General features: G+C 44.4%; 1 protein-coding gene across 1 annotated transcript; it reads left to right on the top strand.

The window, feature by feature from the left end:
- The first annotated feature begins 602 nt into the window (after positions 1–602).
- On the top strand, positions 603–16,356 carry LOC308335447 (uncharacterized protein). Its single transcript, XM_080792480.1, has 11 exons — positions 603–1,245; positions 2,441–2,640; positions 2,738–2,929; positions 3,524–3,717; positions 6,827–6,993; positions 7,391–7,494; positions 8,483–8,543; positions 11,839–11,927; positions 12,512–12,637; positions 14,865–14,965; positions 15,933–16,356. Exons 1-11 carry the CDS (start codon positions 804–806, stop codon positions 16,351–16,353), a joined length of 2,097 nt encoding a protein of 698 aa, XP_080648606.1. The 5' UTR covers positions 603–803; the 3' UTR covers positions 16,354–16,356.
- Positions 16,357–16,911: the final 555 nt, after the last annotated feature.

Here is a 16,911-nt window from a genome sequence, read left to right as displayed (position 1 = left end):
CTGAGCTGGGATACTTTTCCTCCCAACCTCCCCTTGAGCCCCTGGAGCAGTACGGAAGTATACGGGTGGTGTCGTCTGGCTCAATCTCCACTCCAAACATTTTCCCAGGCGTGAGCGGGCAGAGCAGCGCGGACAGCGTAGGGTACGGCCTGGATGGAGATGCCAGTGTAGGAAGTCATTTTGACGCAGACGGTGGGTTGAAGAGCCATTTTAACAACAGCTGGTACGGCGGCTATAACAAGGGTCAGTCTTGGGACGAGGGGGAGTCCAGTCGCAAAAGTCCAGTCGAGGACTTTTATCAAACGGGTAACAAAAATGACCTCCATTACTTCAGGAGCTGCGAGGACGTACGAGATGGCGTCTACGATTTTGCCACGGTCAAGGTCGAGGCGGACTACGACGACTTTAGCTGCAAGGCTAAAGACAAGTCGGTGTACTGCAGAGAGGCTAATATGAGCCACTATTCTAAACACCGGGGTTCTACCTTTGCATTTAGCGACGCTAAGTCAACTGAGAGTCTTTTAGGAGGGGGAGAGGAGGAGTTTGGATCCGGCTGGAGTCGCGGTGACGATCCGTCTCAGCAGGCCGAGTTGAAGCCTCATGGGAGCTGGTTGACTCCGTTCCCGTCACCGAGTCAGGCCGTGGAGCCCGGGGCGGACCGATGCAGAGCCGGGGCGGACTCTCAGACGCCCGCAGCGGCCTCTGCCGCGTGTCAACCGCCGCACACCCAGAAGCTGGACTCGTTCTCCGAGGCGTTTCTCTCCCAGCGGAAGAGAGGAGGATTCCCCCTGATCAGCGATCCTATGAGCCACATGTGGAGGTTTTGGCTGGGAAAGGGAGAAGAAGGTGGTCCCGGACTGATCACGTCACATGCCAGCTGTGTTTTGGACACGCCGTTTGACTCGCGCCATCCTCCCTCAAGCTCTCCCTCTCTCCCTTCTCTGTCCCCTCCTCCCCCCGCCTCGCACCATATGCCCTCAGTTCTTAGCCCCCCTCCCACACCACTGCCTCCCCTCTCCCTCTCCCCTTCCAACGTGGACTCATTTGAGGGAGTCGGATACTCGGCGTTGAAGGGGTTAGGACCACTTGGTATGCTCCAGTTTTTCCCCCCACACGTACAGTCCCTGCCGTCTGGCCACCCCTCTGGAGCGATATGGAAGCTTCCGCTGCAGTCTCACTGCTTGCCACAGCAGACAGGAGATTCCGAGAGCATCGGCGAGGGCCACCTGAGATCCTCCCATTTCGGTGAATATGGCAACCTGACGGGTATAAGGCAGTGTGCGTGCGTGCGTGCGTGCGTGCGGCCTCTTTTTTTTGTATTCTGCAGCTGTTGCATGGAATGGGTTGCCCCCAGACATAAAACAGATTGGATCTACTTCTACTTTTAAGTCCTCCCTAAATAGTGTTTTAAATACTACGTCGTCATGATGTTAGAACTTTACTGTACAATGTTATACACATGGGACACATAGCAACTAGCAAATGTTACAAAAACACTCATCTTAGCCAGTGTTGATTTCGTCGACTAGAACTAAGACGAAAATTGTTCGCCGACTACCTTTTTTCACTGACTAAAACTAAATGGAAACTAAATGAAAACTAAGCCATGATGACTGGAACTACCGGTATGACTAATTATTGTGACAATTTTGTCAACAAATAAAAACTAGACTAAAATGTTAGGGAGGGACTAGTGTGCTAGAGATCCAGTTTTATGCTAAGTTGCATGCTGAAAATAGCAGATCTACAAGTTCTAAGCTTGTAGATCTACTATTTTCAGCATGCAAACAAAGTGTCTGCCATTACAACGAGGCACATCAAAACACATTTTAGTCGACTAAATCAACTGTAGATTTTGTCGACTAAAATCTTATGGCACTTATAGTCGACTAAAACTGGACTAACACTAGAACATTTCAGGTGACCAAAATGTGACTAAAACTAAATGAAAACTATATTCAAGAGACTATGACTAAAACTAAAATCAAATTTTGCTGCCAAAAACAACACTGATCTTAGCCCATATCCCCATCTCAACACAACACAGTGAGTGGTCCCCAGGTTCATTCTAAGTCAGGGTGGTGGTCCCTCATTCACAATCAGTTGAAAAGCCCTGTCATAGACGACTGACATCACAGGCTACAGTAGTGGCGTGCACAGACATTTAGAGGGGCAGGTGCTCAAGTGAAAAAAGGGCACATTGTGCAGCGCGTGGAACCGGCCAGTTGTCTTAATAGTGTGAGATTTATAGATTTTGGGGCATAAATAATATATTAGAAGCTTTTTTTAAATCAAGAATTGATCAATGTCACCAGGTCCACATACTGCACCCCCTAATGTCTATCTGTGCACACCACTGGATGGCAATGCCACTCCCCATGTGGATCCCGAGGCGTTCTCATCTTATTTAATTTCTTCCCGGTATCTCTTTCTCCGTCAGCCAATCACAACAACAGTCCCCAGACCCCAGAGGCACCGTTTTTCACCTCCTCATCCTCGCCGTCATCAACCCGCCCGTCCCTCGATGCTTCCCAAATCCTGTCCCACCTCTCCGGTCGACGCTACGAGGCAGGGAAGAGGCTCACTCCTTATGTGGCATTGCACAAAGTGCAGAATGGATCTCTCGGCCAATCACATCAGGTATACGCAAGATTTGGCATTTGGGGATAAATGATAACAATGTTATTTGCATGGATTTGCAGTTAAACTAATTTGTTTGGCACTGGCTTCTTTTTAGCTGGAGACACAGTTTGAGCAACCTGAATTGCATGTAAAACATGAAATGAAACGGACAGATTCCCGGAAACGCAGAGGTGGAGCTTCTTTTCCATCCACCAGCTGTCTAAAAGGCCGGAAAGACGTCAGGCATCAGCTTCCTTTCGTCTCAAGTGTGCCCACGGTGTTACTGAGACAACATGTAGTCCAGGAAGTAAGTGTGCCCACGGTGTTACTGAGACAACATGTAGTCCAGGAAGTAAGTGTGCCCACGGTGTTACTGAGACAACATGTAGTCCAGGAAGTAAGTGTGCCCACGGTGTTACTGAGACAACATGTAGTCCAGGAAGTAAGTGTGCCCACGGTGTTACTGAGACAACATTTAGTCCAGGAAGTTAAGTGTCCATGACATCAGAAACACTGGGCTCCCTGCTAAAATCTAAAATATCTAAAACCAGATGTATATTGCATGTTAATATAAAAGTTGTAGAACGGAGTGTGGTGATTTTTTGGAGTACTCAAACTTTTCTTTCTGTTATATAAGCATTGCAATGAACAAAAAACAAACCCAAATGGAAAAAGGTTAATAAAAATGTCGTCAAGTGGTTAAAAATCCTCCAAGTCCTCCAAATCTGATAGGTCAGCTATATCAGCTGGTGAAGGATCAGTCCAAATCACCAGATTCGGTGCGCAACCCTGAATCTGGCTTAAGAAGGAACAAAAAAAGTAGTCTCAAATACTTGTCAAGTGGCAGAGCTGTCTGAAATCTAACCTGTCTGCTATCCTCTGACAGAATGTGACCCTGCAGATCTACACTGGAACTCCATTTCCCAGCGTGCTTCACTCCAGCAGGGGCTTCAGGAAGGCCCACTACATCCCGCGTCCGATCCTCAACCCAAAGCGCAGAGGCACAGGCCTCTATGCCTCCCTTTCATCCTTCCATGTTGAAGAAGAACAGATAGCAAGCAGCGGAGAGGAAGGGAAGGGCTGTGAACTCTTACCGTAAGTATAGGCATGTAGTCATGACAATACTAATAGCACATGAGTGGAAAAAAGAAACGCAAAAAAGAAAACAGAGAGGGGATTTTTGCTTAACCACATGAACCCTATGTACTTCGTCAAGCGACAAAATATCTGCTCTACAAGCTCACAAAGCATCAGATGCATGAGCTTGTAGATCTTCTATTGTCACTATTCTTGGAACATTATAATACAACAACAATGCAATTATTTTAAAAGTTTGTGGTGGTGTTTTTTGTTGTTCATCCTTTCTGCTCAGTCTTATGCTAATAGCTGATTGATTGATTGATTGATTGTACAGTCAAACACTTCCGTCCTTGCGGTCTTGTTTCCCTTTAGGCCCTATGCAATCAATTCATGGACATGACATAAAAAAATTCAAATGATAACTTAAAACCCATTCTGGGCAGGAACCCCTTTTGATGTTTTAAGCATTATGTTATACTTTAGCTATTGAAAAATAGCAGATCTACAAGCTCGTAGCGCAGCACCAAGTGCCGCACTACGAGCGGCACTGTCACGTTTGGCCAATTGGTTGAAAATTACCTGGCAAAAAACTGCCTAAAAATCAAAGGCAAACCAAATATGACCCAAATGGAAGTGGAAGCCTTACGCAACCTCAAATCAAAAAATGTCATTATAATACGCCCAGTCGATGTCATGAGCCTTGACAAATATAACCTAGGCATCAATAGCCAACTCCTGGATACTAACCACTACTCTCCCTTATCCTCTAACCCCACTATGAATGTTAAAGCTAAGATCGATGCCTTCCTCTCACAAGAGAGGCTTCATTACAGACAAGGAAAATGCATTTTTGGTTAAAGATCACCCAGTGTGCCCAGTCATCTATGGTGTTCCCAAAATTCATAAAACCCTGGTGAACCCACCCCTCCACCCTATAGAGTCGTCCATAGGCAGCTTAACCGAGCCCCTGTCTCAATATGTTGACTATTTTTTAAGAAACCATGTACAAAATCTACCTTCTTACCTTGGCGACACGACTGATGTTCTTAATTTAATTCATAACTTGAAGTGTGAACATGACGATGTGGTTTTAGCTACACTTGATGTGCAGAGCCTATACACATGTATACCGCGAAATGCCGGCCTAGAAGCTATTTCTCACTATCTAAGTACACGCCCTGCACACACATTGCCCCCCTCAGCCTTTTTGACTGATCTAGCTGAGATCATTCTTTCTAACAATTTTTTCAAATACTCTGGCAACTACCTACAATGTCAAGGGACTGCCATGGGCAGTGCATTTGCCCCTCCATATGTCTGTCTAGTCATGGGTTTTTGGGAAGAACAGTTTATCTATAACCCTGTTAACAACATTTTCCTTCCTAAAATTACACTGTAATTGATGATGTGGCTTTAATATGGAAAGGTACCACCTGCATTTGTTCCTTCAATATGTTAACTCCACTACTAAGTACTTAACTTTCACCATGGAGTTTGATAACGACAGAATTAACTTTTTAGACTTGACAATATTCAAGAGCGCAGATGGCTTATTTAACACCACCATCTACCACAAACCGCTCAGCAGGAACACCCTACTTAGAGCGGATAGCAACCACTCAAAACAGCTCATCCGTAACATCCCTAAAGGCCAATACTTACGCCTCAGACGTAACTGTAGCTCCACTACGGACTTTATATCAAAAGCTACTGACCTCACTAATCGCTTTAGAGAAAGAGGCTATATTATAACCAAGAAAACTTGGATACAGCCTATAACAGTGCGCTTCACACTGACAGAACATCCCTCCTTACAAAAAAGAAAAAGCAGACACCAACACGACTCTGTTTCTCCACACCTTTCACACCAGCGGCAGGGGTAATTCAAAATGCAATCCTTAAACACTGGCACATCCTGAAAAGTGATCCCAAACTTGCAAGCATATATGTACTGACACTCCTTTCTTTGCTTTCAGACGCTCCAGAAGCCTCAGAGACCGTCTAGTCCACTCGGATATGAATGCCCCCCCTCCCTCGACATGGCTCTCAAACCCCCCCCAAGGCTTTTATAAATGCGGTAACTGCGCACAATGCTCCAATTCCTTTAATTCTAATTTTTTTACCCATCCACGCACAGGTAAAAAACACAAAATATCATCCTTTATTAACTGCAACTCAACACATGTAATATATATGCTCAAGTGTCCATGTGGACTAGCATACATAGGCCAAACCAAAACACAACTAAAATTAAGAATTGGAGAACACAAAACCGCCATTCGAACCCAAAACCTCGAATATGCCATGGCCAGGCATTACAAAGAGGCTAACCATGGGTCCCCAGCTTCCCTTAAATTTTGGGGAATAGAAAAAATCTCAGCCCCGCCACGGGGAGGTGATATAATCAACAAATTGCTCCGCAGAGAAGCACAGTGGATACACACACTTGACACTTTAGAACCTAATGGCCTCAATGAAGAACTGAGCCTTTCATGTTTTTTATAGATATGCCCCTTTTGAGACGGTCCCTGAGGTCTTCATAATTTTTTGCTCTGAGTGTTTTATTGTCTTGTTTTTGATGTACCTATGTATTTTACTTTTTCTATATATTTGGCCACAAGGCCCTTCATTATGTACGGTATGTGCACTGTTGTTCCTAAATATTGTTTTTTATTTTTGATGGCTTTTTTATGGTTAATTCACTGTTTTACTTTATTTATTTTACTGTTCAACAGCGTTTTTTCCATAGCCACCCTCTTAACTGTCTAGACTGCTGGTAGTAACTGGTTATGTATCATGGTATCTTGTCATTGGCTCATTGATAGCCCAGCCTGTATTTAAGACATGTCCAAATGCTACCACCCTATGACTCTGATGAAACGTTAGTCTTTTGTATACCCGGCACCTAAATAAAAGGCTCTAAATGTCCGTGCTGCTCCAGTCTCTTCTCCTTATGCAACTCATGATGTCCTTGCACCTGTGAAGCACCGGATCAGCCGTTTCAGGCTTGAGGCGTGTTGGTAGACTCCCTTTGTTCCTGTTTTAGAAGGCATTTGTAGAATTGTCCTCAGGTCTAAATTGGTTAATAACTAACTCTCTCTCTCTCTCTCTCTCTCTCTCTCAGGTGCATCAACGTTGGTCCTGACTTTCAGGCAGACATCCCTCCACGTGCCCTGAAGTGGGAGGAGTCACGGGCCATGTCACCAAACAAGGCGTCGCCCAGGGAACGGTTGCTGTGGAAACCGCAAGAGCAGCTGGAGTGGGGTAACAGTAACACCTCACAACTTCAAGGTGACAGGACAAAAAATACTTAAATAACAATAAAATACTCAAATGCATCTGATAGAAAAGCTCTAACACATAAGCGGATTGCATAGTAATGATAAGATTTATATCTGTAGTAGCCGTATACATGTCATACATTGAATGAATGACTTTGTGACACATTTCATGAATTATTGAAAATGTGTGTGTGTGTGTGTGTGTGTGTGTGTGTGTGTGTGTGTGTGTGTGTGTGTGTGTGTGTGTGTGTGTGTGTGTGTGTGTGTGTGTGTGTGTGTGTGTGTGTGTGTGTGTGTGTGTGTGTGTGTGTGTGTGTGTGTGTGTGTGTGTGTGTGTGTGTGTGTGTGTGTGTGTGTGTGTGTGTGTGTGTGTGTGTGTGTGTGTGTGTGTGTGTGCGCGCGTGCAGTGGAGAGCCTGTTGTCAATGTGTAGTTCCAGCTGCCTACCAGGAGGGGGCAGTAACACAGAGCTGGCTCTGCACTGTCTACATCACTGTCAGGGAGACACAATGGTAACGTTTATTCCATGGACATAAATATGTAGACGCCTCATTGGCCACTGGGCCGTATATAGACGTCTCATTGGCCACTGGGGTAAAGAACACCCTTGAGTGTGATATTACAATTATACAACAGTTACCCTTAAAACTAAGAATAATAACTTTTCAATGACAGATGTAGCCACTACGACCACAAGTGTCCCAATAAACTATAGCTAGCCACAGAGTCTGCTGCACTCTGAAAGAAAAGCCACGGCTGAATTATTTTGTTTTGATTAGCCGTTCCAATATCGTGGTTAAACCAATCGGATTGCTTCCTCGTAACGACCTGTATAATATGAAATTAAATACTGTATGGCGATGCAGTGGCGAATGAGGTATCTACATTAGTCAGTCAGTCAGTCAGTCACTCACTCACTCACTCACTCACTACTTGGTTGACATGGTGTTCCCCAGGTGTCCATACTTTGCCCCCTCCTTTTTTCTCCTCTACAGCAAATCTTCACTGAAAGTAGCAGATCTCTAGTCAAGCTCATAATCACATTGCGATCTGCTATTTTCGCCCCCAGGATAGGGACATTATGATTCAAGTGGTTATAAAGCCCTGTTGAATTGAACACACATGCCACACTCGAAACCAAGTGCGCGCTACGAGCTTGTAGTTCTGCTATTTTTGATAAATCTTGAAAATGTGGCGCAGATCTTTGAATATAATATTTTCTTTCAGAGTGAATGTTTTTAACTCATATCTTTGCTTCTGGGGGGGGGGGGTCCCTTGAACAACACATTTTCAGATGGAGGTTTGGCGGCCAATTACGTATATCATTTTTGGGGTCCTTGACATGAAATAGTTTGAGAACCACTGATATAGAAGCATATGGTTTTTCAGAAAACTGTCATGATTTAGAAGACATTCTGTAGAATCTGGTCTCGGTAAAGTATAATTCAATCAATCAAGCCTCCCTCCACCCCTCCATGCTTTCATGTGTCTGTCTTGCAGGCTACGTTGGAGATGCTCCTCTTCTCTCAGCCTGCACCCACAGAGGACTATCACTATTCTGGTAATGTTTGAACATTAACCCATTTTGGGCGGGAACCCCTTTTGGTGTTTTAAGGATTATGTTATACTTAAGCCATTAAAACATAGCAGATCTACAAGCTCATAGCGCGGCACCGAGTGCAGCGCTATGAACTTGTAGCTATTTTTGAAAAATCGTGAAAATGTGGCACAAATCTTTGAATATATATTCTCTCAGAGCGAACGTTTTTAACTCAACTCTTTGCTTCTGGAGGGTCCCATGGAACAACATATTTTCAGATGGGGTCGGTGGCCAATTACATATATTTTTGGGGGTCCTTGACATGAAAATGTTTGAGAACCACTGACATAGAAACATATTGTTTTCAGAACATTTTGAGAAGAATCTTTTAGAATCATCTCAGGTCTAAATGGGTAATGTGATAGGCCTAATGTAGTCAAGTAGATGGTAAGGTAAGGTGAGGTGACGTCATTTTATTTATAAAGTGCCTTTCAAAACAATCGTCACAAGGTGCTGTACAATAAAATAAAACAATAGAATAAAACAAGAACACACGGTCAACAGTAAAACAGCAATAACAATAAGAAACGATGACATCAAGATGTGTTTCACCATGTTAATGATTTTCATATACTTACAGTTAGGAAACAGTTATTTCCACACGACAGCTCTAAGGTATATTAATGAGTGGAATGCCCCTTTAACAATCTACTGAGTGCTTTCCAGTTTAGTGATGATTTTAAGGCTTTTTTCCCCTGATGTTTTCCATTTACATACAGGGTAAAGGGAATGGAGAGCAAGGACATTGCAACTTAGTTCATGTGTGATTCTGATTAATCCATTATGGTCGAGGGTGGTTCTGGGATGCCCCCATTTTACGTCTGAGCCTCTCTGAAGCTGTCGTAGGCCCTAATCCACCAACACATCTGTCAGGGGTGGTGCTCATTTTGCTAATGATGATGACATACCTGGTTTATCACACAGATTAACCTCTGTGTGGAGCAGGGGCAGCATAATTGCGGCATAATTCATGGGGGAACATCGGTTGACAACAGGTTGAGAATCACTGCTAGAGCCGTAAAATTCTTCTCTTATGGGGGTCCCTGGGCATATCTTTTCAAATGGGGGTCCGCGGGCTAATTAGTGTCCGTCTCATGCAGGACTGAATGTCTGTTGTTGATTTAACGCATAGAACCAATGCAACTGCATTCATGGTCAAAATGAAAGAAAAGGAGGGCTTCGAGTCATACTTGAACTGACATATACAAAGTGTGTTGAATGTAGAACAAGGGAAAGCACAGGTAACAAAAATAACTTATTTTAGTCATCTGGCAATGAATGTCATTATTTGTATCAGCAAGGGAAATATATAATACCTTTCCCACTTCCCAAGTTATACATATAATGGTAGGCATTGTATTCCAGGTAGTTCAGTACAGTGATGTGACTGTGCAGCTTTGGCTAGTAGTAGCATTGTATTTCTCCCTGTCTTTGTCTCTGTTTGGCCCTCCCTCCTGCCCCTCTCTCTTCTCTGCCTTCAGTACCTGTATGTGGTGGCTGCTGTGTTGGTCTGCCAGAGAGCAGCCATAGTTACACAGACAGAGCTCTCTCTGTTGTTCCCAATTACTTATTCTTACATGGTTGGAGTAGGGAGTTGTACTTGTCCCCATAGAATTCAAGCCAAGACGAGTCAGACCTGTTTCTTTTACAACATTAACAAGAGCAGAGCACACTCGAGCCACACAGGTGTAATTAATTACTAGTGTGGCAATTATACACAGATAAAACAATTATGGTTTCTCTCTCTCTTTCTTCCTCTCCCCCCCCCCCCTCTCTCTCTAGCTGTCGCTCTCTCTGTGTTGAATGACAACAGATTATCTGTTGATGTGGTGATTGAATCACTACATTGAATTATAAATTGGTGACACACGACTCCAACGCCTCTATATCTCTGTGTTCGCTGTTTGCTCTCAGGTGAGAGGTCATACATTTTGGCATTTCACTTACAGTATGTACTTTAGATACACTTTATTTAGTTACTTGCGCAAGCAGAGCGCGCAAGTACTAGTTTAGCCCGGGACTCGTATGCACCGTCCCAGCCGTTCCAGGCGTATGCACCGTCATTCTGGGTATGTGCGTTGTCAAGAAACACTGGTCTACCTTTCATACTTTGGGCACGATGGGAGGTATAGTGTATGTGTTTTTGTTCTGCCTGATTTAGAAGATGCTGTTGACATAACGTGTTCTGCATGGGGAGCCCAAGATATGTCTGTGGGTGACTTTGTCCATGTGTTTAAATTTGGCTGGCTTATTTTTATTTCACAGCTACACCCAGATGTTCCACTGCAGGCAGCAACCTGCTGTACTATACTATATATTTTAGCTATAGTTCCCACAACCTACCCTTATATGAGGGTGGCAGACCAGTATGTGCGGTGTACATTTCAGTTGGAAGGGTTATGACTGGGGATTGGAATGCTTTATAATGTCCTATGATTATTGTTATAAAGCAGTATTTATGCATTATTTATGCATCCTATATACAGGTTTAACCCATTCTGGCCGGGAACCCATTTTGGTGTTAGCATCATGTTATGCTTTAGCTATTGAAAAATAGCAGATCTACAAGCTCATAGCGCGCCACCGAGTGGCGCGCTACGAGCTTGTAGGTCTGCTATTTTTTTGAAAAATCGAAGAACGACTGACATTTTTAGAATCTGATGTCAGGTCAGAATGGGTTAATCAGACCAGTGTGTGTCCAGTGGAAACCTCGTATGAATCTGATCTCAGGTCAGAATGGGTTAAACTATAATTGCACAGTGATATTAGCAGATTATAATGCATTATAAGTATGTTTACAATGCATGACAGACATGGGATGCATAGCGTGTGTTATAGTTAGGAATTGTTCTAACATGTTTAGAATGTTCCTGTTTTCCCTTTCCTCTCATCTTTGCCACTATCTTTCTCTCTCTCTTTCAAATCCTTAACCCATTCTGACCTGAGATCAGATTCATACAAGGTTTCCACTGGACAACACACTGGTCTGATGAACCCATTCTGACCTGAGATCAGATTCTAAAAATGTCAGTCGTTCTTCGAATTTTTCAAAAATAGCAGACCTACAAGCTCGTATCGCGCCACTCGGTGGCGCGATATGAGCTTGTAGATCTGCTATTTTTCAATAGGTAAAGCATAACATGATGCTAACACCAAAATGGGTGCCCGGTCAGAATGGGTTAATGTCTGCCCCCTCGTCCTCTCTCTTTCTCTCCTCCCTCATTCATTCTCTCCTTTTTTGTCTCCCTGTCTCTAGGTAGTGACCTTTGGACAGACAGTGAGAAGGATCTCTTCAACACTGCCCTTGTGTGTTACGGCAAGGACTTCTCTCTCATACAGAACACGGTACATCCTCACTGCTATAACCAATTGAGAGAACATCCTCGTTCGTATTCATTTGGCCCATTTCAGTGTCATAAATATTTGTCGTGACACTGAAACACAACAGTGTTCCAATCTCAATTCATACACAACCTATACAGTAGCAATTAGATTTTTCAACAACAACAAATTATAAAGAAATAATAATGCTAACTACTTACAATAACTATAATAAAAGTGAGTCTCACACAAACATTGTGTAACATATATTGGTTTCTGGCATCTTGGTGACCATAAACCTGGGTACCAGCAGCACTTCAGCACACCACTAGATGGCACCATACATAACCTTGACTACATCTTCCATCCAGGCCTCTGTGTTCAGGGAAGCAACAATGCTGATTAGTGCAACAATGCTGATTTGTGTGTGTGTGTGTGTGTGTGTGTGTGTGTGTGTGTGTGTGTGTGTGTGTGTGTGTGTGTGTGTGTGTGTGTGTGTGTGTGTGTGTGTGTGTGTGTGTGTGTGTGTGTGTGTGTGTGTGTGTGTGTGTGTGTGTGTGTGTGTGTGTGTGTGTGTGTGTGTGTGTGTGTGTGTGTGTGTGTTACAGGTGAGGACAAAGAGTGCACGTCAGTGTGTTGAGCTCTACTTCCTGCAAAAAAAACGCCCCAAGAAGCAGCGGAAACGGAAAGACGAGGAGGACAGAAATGGAGAAGGGGCGGAGCAGCAGGCGAGGGTAAGACAGGACGTGATCGGGTGTCTCACAGCACAGGGACCTCCAAGTTGAAACGTCAAAAAGTATTTCACTCTCCAAGCCGACCGCTGTTCTCCTAGTACAGAGTGCAGACATTAACGTTTAGTAGTACCAACATTGCTCTTGGTTTCTGTCCATTCCTGTTTTCACATTTCTCTCTCTGTCTCTCTATTGTCTCAAAATGTTGAATTGTGGGTTTGAGCTCACATGCCCTTTTGATGTAAATCAAAAGGGGGGTAACTACCTGTCAGTGGGGAGTGTTGGCTGGGAGGAGGAGCAGGACTAAGGCCCACAGCAGTGGTTCCCAAAGTGGGGTCCGGGGACCCCCAGGGGTCCTTGAGGGAGTTCCAGGGGGTCCCCCAGCTAAATGATAGTTTGGAACCAAATGGACCCTTATGGGTCTGTAACTCTGAGAGTGGACAAATGGAACCAAATCCGGGTCAATTTAATTGGTTTAATTTGTACACATTCAGAGATTAACATTGATCTTACAAAATAAATTGGGGCTCCCAGAGATATAAATGCCATTAAATGGGGGTCCGTAGATGAATGGATGTCAAACTGATGGTCCTTGAACTTAAATGGGTTGAGAATCACTGCTAGAGCCATAAAAATCTTCTCTCATGGGGTTCCTTGGCATATCTTTTCAAATGAGGGTGTCCTTGACATAAAAATAAGTTTGGGAACCACTCACATATACCTGCAAGAACTGAACTTTATATACCATGTTATCGCTATCACGCAGCTGGCACTCCAACTGGCACGCCTTAACTACATAAAACCTCGTGTCCGGATAATGTGCATGTCATAATAGGTGAACATTGCCCTTGGTTGGATACGACATGGATGCAAACGACAAATACCCAGGCGATTATCAATATTTATCTCACATCACATCACATCGCATCACATCACATCACATCACATCACTCTCAAGCCTCACACGCGCACACACACACACACACACACACACACACACCAAGAAAATGTGCTTCGGGTTAGAGTGTTTGGAAAACAGGACATTGTGTGTTTATTATGGAGAACACTGAGCTCATGTTCCAGCTTAGATACCTGAAGGAACATTCCGGTAACATGCCTTCCCAAAGAGGAACCGAGGGGCAGGGTATGGAGTAAGTGTCAGAGTTTGAAAGCACTCGTTATCAGTAAAGCAACCTCCTGCTGCCTCCTGCATTATGTGCAAATTCAAAACAGGTGGTACGCATGGGCCGTTGAGTGATAGTCAACGAGCATTTCTAAACTATAAAACACTTACGGTAAAAGATGCACGGAAGGAAGTAGCTCATAAAGTATCTACGGTGGAATTTTATTAAACAAATTACTTTGCAGATAGAAAGAGGATAATTCAAGCTTTTCATGCAGCTGCAATGTTGGTGAGTTTGACGTCGTTTAATACAATCAGATAGGACTTTTCTGTTTGGATGTATGGTGTCAATGGGAAATTGAATCTAGTTACCACCTTGCTGGCAACATGGCTGCGGTGTGCATAAGGTCAATAGGGGCAGATGTCGCTTACACACACACGAGCACATAGGCCTACATTAAAGGTTGATTTGTCATTCTGTCGAGTCATGTTTCTGCTTAGGCTAGCACAGCTGTGTAGCAGCTGGGTCATGGTACGCGCAGACACGCTCGCACACACACACACACACACACACACACACACACACACACACACACACACACACACACACACTGGTAATGTTTTTGATGGCTTACTCCAGTACTTTGATTCTGTAGCCCCAAGCCTACCTTGAATTTAAATCTAATATTAACCCTAAGCCCAAAGGAATACTCATCGTGACTATTGCCAGGGGAAATTGAGAAATAAAAGTATCCACGTGTGCACATGCACGTGCAAACATACATACATACATACATACCGTACAAGGGTTCCTCTATGACCCCTGGATTTGTGTGTATAAAATCAAACCATCAAACCATCATTGGATCAATTCCAGCTTGGAGACCTGTGTTTCTTGTTAGATACCGGTACTCACTTCTACCTCTTTATAGTGACAACCTACAGTCCAAATTTAGGTTATTAGTTGGCTTATGATTCTTGCTTTCTCTATTTTTATGTATCTATGTATAATACGTATGTATTACCATGTGGTGTTCTTGCTTACTGTAAATCACTCTGTCTAAATGCCTAAATTGTAATGATTGCAGTTGTCCCTGCCTTTTACAGGTGGCACCCTTCCCTCAACCAATGAACAGCCAGCTTGGACTGGACAGGGCGTTTCCTGCACCCTTATTGGCCAGCTTCTTCCCCTGTAAATTGTGCGGCAAGTGAGTACAACCGATGAGATATGGGACGAACCTGCACCATACATGGGCGGTTGTGGCTTTAGTTCAACTGATGGTTGACATTTTACCAACATGTTACCAAGATTGCCTTTTTTCACCTTGCAAATCAGCAAAAAAAATCAGCAAATATTGCACGAATCAGAGCCTATTTGTTCTTGGACGATGCAAAAACGCTAATCCACGCCTTTGTTTTTGTCTTTGTTTTCTCGACTTGACTACTGCAATGCACTTTTTTCAGGACTGCCTAAGAAAACAACTGACAGATTACAACTTTTCCAAAATGCAGCAGCCAGAGTTTTAACTAGAACTAAGATGAGAGAACATATTACTCCAGTTTTGGCATCACTGCACTGGCTTCCGGTTGTTTTTAGGATTGATTTGACTTGTCTATAAAGCTCTCAATGGTCTCGCACCTTCCTACCTACATGACTGACTGCCTAAATATGTCCCAAACCGCCCCCTAAGGTCTTCCACTGCTGGCCTGCTCGCTTTGCCAAAAAGAAATGGCAACTAAAAAATACGGGGAAGCGGCTTTTTGCTTCTACGGGCCGTCGGCATGGAACAAGCTCCCACTGTACCTTCGTCAGGCAGCCTCTGTAGACATTTTTAAAGCTCAGCTCAAGACCCACTTCTACAACATTGCTTTTAATTGATCTTTTATTTTTGTTATTCATGTCCTCACTGTATTGCATTACTGCTTGTTTTTTAATGTTGTTGGCTTGCTTTTCTTTTATTCTCCATTTTTCTGTAAAGCACTTTGAGCTGCATTTCATGTCATGAAAGGTGCTATACAAATAAAGTTTTATTATTATTATTATTATTATTTTGAATGTATTTGCTTCTCATCCTCCCTGCTGCTCGTATAGCCAGCCCATGTACCAATACAAGTTCCACGCTTACTGTGTCTGTGTGTGTCTGTCTGTCTGTCTGTCTGTGTCTCTCTCTCTAGAATGTTCTATAAGATCAAGTCCCGTAATGCTCACATGAAGATCCACCGGCAGCCACAGGAGGACTGGAGCGAGAGGAGGCAGCAGCAGCATCAGCTTCTCACCCAGCACCTGGCCGGCCTCATGTCCCAAAACGTCCCTCCAAGCCTGGGCCACAGCGATCCACTCCAGCCCCAGGCCTCGTTGTCGGCCTACCCCGCCTGCTCAGCCTCGGCTTCAGACCACAGCATCAGCAACGGCTGCACCTCCGTATTGCACGGCGACGACCATCCCGCCATGGTAACGTACGGCAGCGCCGTCAACGACCCCAACGCACACAGCGTGCAGAGCCCCGGTGACGTTGGTGGTGACTTAAACCAAGATGCCACCTCCTCTGCCGTGTCCTTCCAGCAGTCGTGGGAGCTCGTGTGGAAACAGCCCTGACCCTGTGACAGTGTAAGCACACCTAAGATTCCATGCACGGACAAAAGAAGCTGTCTTCCGGGTTTTTAGACAGCTGGTGGATGGAAATGAAGCTCCAATTCTGCCGCGTCGGCCAGATTCCCGGGAAAAGCTTGCCCCAGCGGTATTCAGCCAGGTGGGTGGAGCTTCATTTCCATCCACCAGCTGTCTAAAAACCCGGAAGAGACGCCGGCAGACAGCGGGTTTTGGCCGTGCATGGAAGTTCAGGTGTGCCCAGGCTGTCTGCGTTCCAAAAGAAGGCTGACAGTGAAGTTCTCCTCCGCTAATGGAGTTAGTTGGTTGGTTTTATCACTGCACAGTCACCATGCAGGTACCTTTTTTTTTAAGATTTGTTTTTGGCTTTTCTGCTTTTATTGATAGTATCAAGTGAAGAGTGACAGGAAAGAGGGAGAGAGAGAAGGGGAGAGACACGCAGCAAAGGTCGTCATGAACGGGACTTGAACACGTGACGCGCTGTCAGGCCAGAGTTATGTGGCATGTCCCTGGACCGCTAGGCCAGCGGGCGCCCACCCCCAGGTA

The sequence above is a fragment of the Protomyctophum bolini genome (assembly GCF_963924005.1).
Source record: "Protomyctophum bolini genome assembly, chromosome: 20".
Taxonomy (NCBI): domain Eukaryota; kingdom Metazoa; phylum Chordata; class Actinopteri; order Myctophiformes; family Myctophidae; genus Protomyctophum; species Protomyctophum bolini.
This window is presented reverse-complemented; position numbering and strand designations above follow the sequence as displayed.